General features: G+C 51.8%; 2 protein-coding genes across 6 annotated transcripts in view; one reads left to right on the top strand and one right to left on the bottom strand.

The window, feature by feature from the left end:
* The window catches only part of ACACB (acetyl-CoA carboxylase beta), a 186,003-nt gene that overhangs the window by 20,762 nt on the left and 157,417 nt on the right, over positions 1–7,824 (bottom strand). The gene's annotated exons all lie outside the window — the stretch shown is intronic.
* The window catches only part of FOXN4 (forkhead box N4), a 24,404-nt gene continuing 17,233 nt past the window's right edge, over positions 654–7,824 (top strand). Inside the window, exons 1-2 of one of the 2 annotated variants that reach the window (XM_029225047.1) lie at positions 654–708; positions 1,552–1,640. In XM_029225047.1, the coding sequence (XP_029080880.1) occupies positions 1,555–1,640 (86 nt within the window). In that variant the 5' untranslated portion in view covers positions 654–708; positions 1,552–1,554. Of the gene's footprint in view, positions 709–1,122; positions 1,641–7,824 lie in introns of those variants that run through there. The other variant, XM_029225038.1, reaches the window with a different exon arrangement.

Raw genomic sequence — 7,824 nt, 5'->3', positions numbered from 1 at the left:
CCGCGCCCGGCCCACTCCCCACTCCCAACCCCCATTGGTCCCAGCAGGTGGAGGCACCCGGCGCGAGCGCTCCCGGCTCCGAGGGCTCCCTCCGGCCACGCGCCGCGCCTATGCGCGCGGGCGCAACTTTCTTAAAGAGACAGGTGGCCCGAATCCGCGTCTACCTGGTGCCCCGACTCGGCCTCCTGGCCCGTCCCCCCTTTGGGGAAGAGAGGGGGCTGCAACAGATCTCCACACCACCCACCTCCTTTTCCCCTGGGCAGTGACGGATTGCAAATTTTAATGCACCCAGCATCCTTTTGCAACTTAATTCTTTTGGCCTAAATCACCCTCCCACTGCTCCTCAACGCATGCTCGCAGGCGTGCAGCTGGGGCCACTGCTGGCAAAGTTTGACGAGGGGTGTCCCTACCCCTGCACCATACCCCACCCGGAGCCACGGGGCGTGCAAGGCTCGCTGCTGCTGGGAAACGCCCGTTGCAATCCCCTTGACCCTGCCCTGTAACTGACCCTTGGGGAAAAGCCCCCCGCACAGCTACTGCGCATGCTCTGAGCTGGACAGCTCCAGAGAGGGAAATTTAAAAACGGTTCGAGCTGCGACGGCGGCCAAATTGCAGAACGCGAGGGGCGAGCGCGAGGGAGTCCCCCTCAGAAACCCCATCCCGCCCCAGGAGAGCCTGCGGCGGCGGCCCAGCGAGGATCGGCTCCAGGTACCGCCTTGCAGGGTTGGCTTTGCTCCCTCCTCCCGGGCAGTGCCCTGCATTGCGTTTCCTGGGGGGAGACCCGGGTCAGGGGCAGCGGGGGTCTGCCTCTCTTTGCCCCCCTTTTCTCCTTTCCAGGGGTCCTTGATGACTTTGGGGGCGGATCTGAGAGTCTAGTGGGTTTCTGTGTTCGTTTCAGCCTCAGAGTTTGAGAAACTTAGGGAAGATTTCTTTTAAAGGTTAAGTTTGTGTGCAGCGGGGGCTGAGGAGGTGGAGTGGGGAGTTGGATTGGGTTTCCAGCAAGGGCATGTGGCATTTTTGAAGGCATTTCCAGGGCGGGAGCCCTGCGGAGATTATTCCCTTTGCAAGTGGGAATTTGGCTCCCCCAGAGAAACATACATGACACATCAAACTGTCCTTTTTTGTTTATTTTTTCCAAAGTGGTCAAGCCGAGCCGTGGTTGAAAATACTAGGCTTGGAAGGGAATCAGGTTTTTCTGATTCCTATTTTGCAAGTCCACATTATCCAAGACTTGACATTTGGATTCTAGAGCCTTCCTCTGCCCTTCCCCCATTAATTTGAAAGAACCTGGAATTTCATTCCATTCTCTTCATTTGCTTCTAAAACCCTGTAGAATTGCCCTGGGAAAGTGACCTGTGACACCCAGGAATCCTCTAGTACTTTTTTTTCATTTATCTTTATTGGAGTACAATTGCGTTACAATTTTTTTTTTAAGTGTTCTATTAGTTGTTTGAGCTCCATCCTTCTGAATTGTGGGAAAACTATGAGTTTTCTGCCCTGTCCACATCGTTGCTGATGGGAGCTTTGTTTTCTGCTTGTCTTTTCCCCAAGGAGATGATAGAAAGTGACATCTCATCCATGATGTCAGGAATTATTCGAAACTCAGGGCAAAATCACCACCCCTCTCCACAGGAATACAGGTGAGGGCTTCAACAATAACAAATGATATCTTTTTGAATTGTTTAAAGTGTTTATGTGCTGGTTATGGTTTCTGAAATTGACCAGGAACTATGGTTACAGTAAATTCTGTGATTTTGCAGGAGAGCTAGAAGATTTTGGTTTCGAAGGTGGTCTCTCTGAGGGTGTGTGACTTGTGGCGTGGGGCAATGGGACCACTGAAAGCCTGCAGTTTTTTGTCCCCTCCTGGGTGAGAGGCTGGGCAACTGGGTAGATGTTAAGAGGGCAATAGCAGTTATTGCTTCTCCTCCAGTGATCTTAACAGGGCTCCAGGAAATGCCCCCCAAGAAAGGAGAAAGGGCTTGTCCAAGGTCACCAGCAAAGGGAGGGAGGAGGAGAAAAAGGAAGTATCCCAGCCTCTCTCCCTTGAGCCACTGAAGGGCTGCCCTGGTTCCCAGTGCCCCACCCACAAGGCAAGTACCGTGTCCATAGGTAGAGGGGGCACAGCCCAGATTGTGGAGTGGGGACAGGACAGGGGCTGGCCTGGGAAGAGCAGGCTGTCACGTCAGCTCAGCCCTGTTTCCCCAGCGGCTGTCTGACCTCCCGGAGCCATTGCAACTCACCAGCGGTGCCTTTGGCGAAGACCGAAGCCCCCAATTAGCAGGCGGCTGCTTCCCGAGGGCTGTGAGCCTGAAGGCTGCCTTCTGAGGCCCGAATGAGGCCACACATTAAAACAAATATTTGCTGAGAGACTGCTGTGGGCGGGGCTGGGACCCCAGATGTGGGCCAGGCACACAGCAGTGTGTGGGCACCTACTGTATGCCCAGCTTGGGAGGCTGCTCAGATGAGCCCCCATTGTACAGGTGAGGAAACTGAGGCTCAGAAAAGTGAAATGGTTTTCCCAAGGTCGCACAACCAAAGACCTATGGGCTTCTTTTCTGCACTGAAAGGGTTTAAATTATGGCAAGTGGGCTGGGGACAGCCTAAGGGTTAGGAGCTTGGCTCTGGAGTCAGTTAGAATCCCAGCTTCTCTGGTTGTGTGGACCTCTGAGCCTCAGTTTCCTCATCCATGAAATGGGGACAGAAAGAGTACCCACTGCATAGACTTGTTAGAAACATTAAATAACAATTTTAACTCTATCACTTGCCAACTATATGATCTTGGAAAAATCCTGGGGGTCCAGCTGTTCCTTTCCACATGGATTCAGGGCTGTTTTCTTATGTTAAACAGCATAAACAGAAGGCAGAATAACAACAACAACAATAATAATAGCTGGTGGTTTCTTAACCCTTTAGTACCTGCCTGCCCTGTGCCACAACCACCCTATGAGAGTAGCACTCTTGTGCCCATTTGGCAGATGAGGAAACCAAGGCTCAGCCAGATTAAGTGACCTTACAAGATGATGCAGGTAGTTATGGGGACAGTGGGAACTCGAACCCTAGGCTGTCCCACCCAGAGGGTACCATGACCACCACCCCCATGCCCCACTGGTGAAGAGCGCATGGGGTTGGAACAGAGCAAGTTTCTCCACCACCTCACAGCTGTGTGACCCTGGACAAGTCACTGCCCCTCTCTGTGCCTCAGTTTCTTCATCTGGGAAATGGAGCAATGAAAGAGCCCAATTTGTGGGTCACTGGGAGGATCCTGTGCTTCCATCTAGAAATGGTGTTCAGCCAGGCCTGGGGTAGAGTGCTTTCTCGTGGAGGGGAGATTTTATGATTATACAGAGACTCCCCCACCCCTTCCAACCACTCCCATTTTTCTCCCTGAATAATAGCCCAGGAGAAGTTTATGGGCTTCTCATTCCCCCTCCCACATCTCCAGAGAATGACTCTGAGGACCACTCAGGCTGCTAGTGCAGCCTGGTTCCAGCCCCCTTGCAGCCCTCCATGCAGCTGCCTGCCCCTCCATCCCCAGGGGCTGAGTTTGGCCGTTAAGTCTCAATGGCTGTGTGCAGGGAGGGTGGGGGGCGTAGCAGCTGGAGGCAGCTGCCCTGTCCCCAGGGAGCTGTCGAGAGTCAGTGGCCCGGCCTAGACAGCAAATGGGCAGCAGCATCCCGGCTGCCTGGGGCTGCGGATCTCCTGAGCAATGGCTAACAACAGCTCGTGCTCAACGTGGGTTAGCTGCTTTCCCCTTGGCTCAAAACTAGGAGGGAATCCACTCTTAGGAGCACTAGGAAATAACACTAGGAGAGTTATTAAGCACTTACTGTGTGCTAACTCCTTCTTTTAGAGGTCAGATCTAACAACCTCCTTTTACAGATTGGAAAACTGAGGCCCAGAGCTGCAAAAGGAGGCAGGCTGCTAGCTCCTTGGAACTTCAGCTTCTCCCAGGGCCGTGCGGCTCAGTGGTTATCATTACAGAGCCTTGTGCCGGGTGTTTATTCCCCAAATCCTCAGTCCCTCCTCTAATAAAGAAGGTGACTTTGGGCAAAAACTCTTTCCCTCTCTGGACAGTGGTTTTCTCATCAGTGAACCACAGTGCCAGGCACACAGGAGATACTTTATAAATATGCATCGGATGGAGAGATGGATGGATAAATAGCACATCCACGGAAACTCAGGGAACTTTCGCTCTCAAGTGATGACAAAGTCCTGTCCTGTGGACCAGGGCGGGCGGACACCACCTGCCTTTCCTCTTAAGCCTCCCACTGCATTGAGTGTGGGGGATGGTTTACCCCCATTCCAGAGTGGCTCCACCCATAGGTTGTAATCTCCTTGGGTGAGGGGCTCCATATGGCAGGAGCAGTGACCATCTGAGCACCTTTACAACCCTGCACCCTTCAGGGTGTTCAGGGTGGCCAGAATAGCTCCTTAGCCCGCCCTCGGACAAGGAAAGAGAGGTAGCCTTCGTGGGGTGCAGTCCTCCTTTGGGGTCTTGTGTTTCCACCCCTAGAAACATGCACACAGCATGCCCACGCACACCAAGTCCTGAGCCAAGTTCTAAAAATGAAAGAGTCTCTTTTCCAAATTCCTAATCAAATCATGTCACATTACGCTCACTCTTGGCCCAGTTGGGAATTTCTAAGCTTGCTAAAATGGCATTAGATTTTCTTTTTCCTGTAAACGGTTAGGAAAGATATTACAAATGATACGTTTGCTAAATAAACAGTTCCATGAAATGTTTAATCCCTTTTGTGTAAAGGTTGGATTGTAAACAAGAACAGTTGCTAACGATGTAACAATTTCTTACTAACCATATCTCCAGAAGGCAGGTAAAACCTCCTGGTTATAATCATAGCGGACGTGCCTCTCTGTACTGCAGGGATGCTGATCTGACACCCCACTCCCGAAGAGACAATATTTTCTTGGCAAACCCCTCCTAGTAGCCATGAAAGGTCAGAGGAAAAAAGAGAGAAATGTGGTTTGAGTACCTGCCTGGTGCCCTTTCTTACAGGTTATCTGATCTTATCCTCACAATTTCCCTTTGTGGTGGGAATTCTTATTCCATTTTACAGATGGGAAAACTGAGGCACAGAGATGTGAAGTGACTTGCCCAAGGTCACAAAGCTACAAAGGGGTTGAGATAGGACTCGAACCCCAAACAGGTGTTCCTTCCACTGCACAATTGCTGTCTCAACTCTGAGAATTCCCAAGATAGGAAATAAAGGGTTAAATGTGGGCTCTGCCCTGAGAAGGCAGGAGTAGACAAGAGAGTTAAAATTAATGAGTGATCTCAGGAATCTATGCCATGGGTAGATACTAATGGCACTAGTCATTCCCGTGGATGGAAACACTGGGAGATGTTGGATTGGTCTGGGAGGGCTTCCTGGGGGAGGTGGTGTCTAAGCTGGGCAGGCAATGATAGAGATTGGGGAACACAAGATGTGTTGGAGCTGAACTGGGCTGGACTGGGGGGGGGAATCCCTATTCCCTTTCCTACTCCAGCACGTATGGAATAAATGCCCACAGGGTGCCTGGCCCTTTGGTGGGTGCTGAACAAAATAGAGAGCCTCTCCATCCTTGCCCTCCTAGAGTGGAAAGACTAGAAACATGTATAAATGAATATACCTCATGGCAAAATGCTAAATGTTCTGCAGACACAACACAGGAAAGACCACCAGGGGTGGGGGTGACCAGGAAGGACCTCTCAGAGGAGGGAAATTTTAGGCTATGGCCAGAAACATGAGAAAGAGCCAGCTGTGAATGAGTGCATGGAACAGCATTCCGGACAGAGGGAACAGCATGTGCAAAGAGAACATAGAATGTTTGGGGAACTGAAAGATGGACAGGTTTGCTAGAGGAAAGGGGAGAAGGAAGGAAATGGCCAAGGACCAGATCATGGCAAGGAGCTCGACTCTTACTACCCCGATGGATTTTAAGGACAGCGACAAGTTCTAGTTCTAATGTCCCTTTTGAAAGGTTGCTCTGAATTCTGGGTATGAAATCCATCCATTTCACAAACACTTGCCTAGCACTCGAGCCACATACTGTACCACGTCCTGCAGTGATTTACCTACCCTGAACCAGGAAGCAGGCCGGGCCCTTTTATCACCTCTATTCTACGCCTGAGAAAACTGAGGTTCGAAGGCATTGAGTCACTTGCACAAGGACCCCCATTAGGGGTGGAGCCAGGACTGGAATCCAGGCCCCCCTGGGCTCACCCCATCCAGTGCCCTACTCTCCTGGCTCATCTTCCATCCCTCCATGGGATTAGCTAACACGGCTGATCAATTAAGGATATTGTTAATTAATGTTATCAGCTTGGTCCCCTGGCCAGTGCAGAATGGCAGCCATGGACTCCAGTTGTATCTCACTTTGCCCAAGGCTACCACAGAATCCCCTGACCAGTGGCCCCATCACCATGGAGGCACCTTGCAGCCTGATCCTTCTAAAAATAACGTGATAATGGTTTGCCCTTCCTGCTTACGTCTTGATTTGTTTCAGCCATACTGGCAGAACATCGAGTGAAGAGGCTCCAGGGTGGGTGGTTTAAATCCCAGCTCCTTTGCTGACATGCTGTGTGGCTGAGGGGTATCCCTTCCTCTCTCTGGGCCTCAGCCATCCCATCTACGAAATGGGCATGACAAATAGCCATCCCACAGGCCGTCAGGAGACGAGGGAGATGCAGACCTAAGAGGGCTGGCAGGAAGGTGGGCATGCCATGGGGCAGACTCCCCCTTCTTTGAATCCCTAGGTCAATTAGAAAGTTCTCTCCTTGGAGAGAGGGAACTTTGTCTGTCTGCCAGAACAGGGCCTGGCAGGTAGGAGTTCAGGAAAAATTTGTGGAATGAAGCTGGTGCTTCCTGAGTGTCGGGTACTCTGCACGTTGACCTCCCCATGGAGCCCACTTTACGCTGAATCCATACTCTTCGGAGGATGTTGACACTAATCTGAACCACTAGCACGTAATACACATTGATGGGCTGGGCGCCCTACCTGAACTATCTCAGTCAGTCCTTACAGCCACCAATGAGATGTGTACAGGCGTTAGCACTCCCATTTTACAGATGAGCAAACTGAGGCTCAGAGAAGCAGATGACTGCAGACAAATCTCACAACTACTAAGTGACTGAGTGGGATTCAAAGCCAGGCCTGGTGGACCCAAGAGCCTACACTCCTAACCAACTACACTGAAATGCTGCAAAAAGAGAAGCACGGGAGCCAGGGCCCAGGCTTTCTAGCTGAGATGGGCTCAGAATGTAGCATTACGGAGGGCAGGCCTGGGCCTTCTGATAAGCCCAGAACCTTTAGAGCAAAACTCATTACAGGAAACACAGGTAAAGTGATAAGCATGGAGGAAGCACTTGAGAAATGGCAGCCCCATTATTGCACTTACAAGAAGGGGTTATTACTCTGATGTCGATTTTCCCGGGGTACCGCCTGGCTCCTAACCAGGGTCTGCCACCTCTCAGACACTCCATGCTGCAACCCCCTCAGAATGGGACTGCACCCTTCAGCATCTCACTTCCCGGCAGAGGTGGGCTGCCCACCTCCACAGTCTTCCACCCCACGTGGCCCTGCAGGGGGTGTGTCCCAGTGGCCGCCCCATGGAGATGGAAGGGGTTCAACCCCCTTGTGTTCCAGATGGGGAAACTGAGGCCTGGGGAGGGTCAGGCTGGAGGTGCTGAGGCCAGTACCTGCCGCCACTGCCAAGAGGCTGCTGAGGCTTGGCCTCACCTTTCCTATCTGTGAAAGGGGATGATGATGCCCTCTAGGGGTGTGTGTGTGTGTGTGTGTGTGTGTGTGTGTGTGTGTGTGTGTGTG

Source organism: Monodon monoceros, unplaced genomic scaffold, assembly GCF_005190385.1.
Source record: "Monodon monoceros isolate NGI ecotype Baffin Bay Population unplaced genomic scaffold, NGI_Narwhal_1 Super_Scaffold_1, whole genome shotgun sequence".
In the NCBI taxonomy this organism is placed as follows: Eukaryota; Metazoa; Chordata; class Mammalia; order Artiodactyla; family Monodontidae; genus Monodon; species Monodon monoceros.
This window is presented reverse-complemented; position numbering and strand designations above follow the sequence as displayed.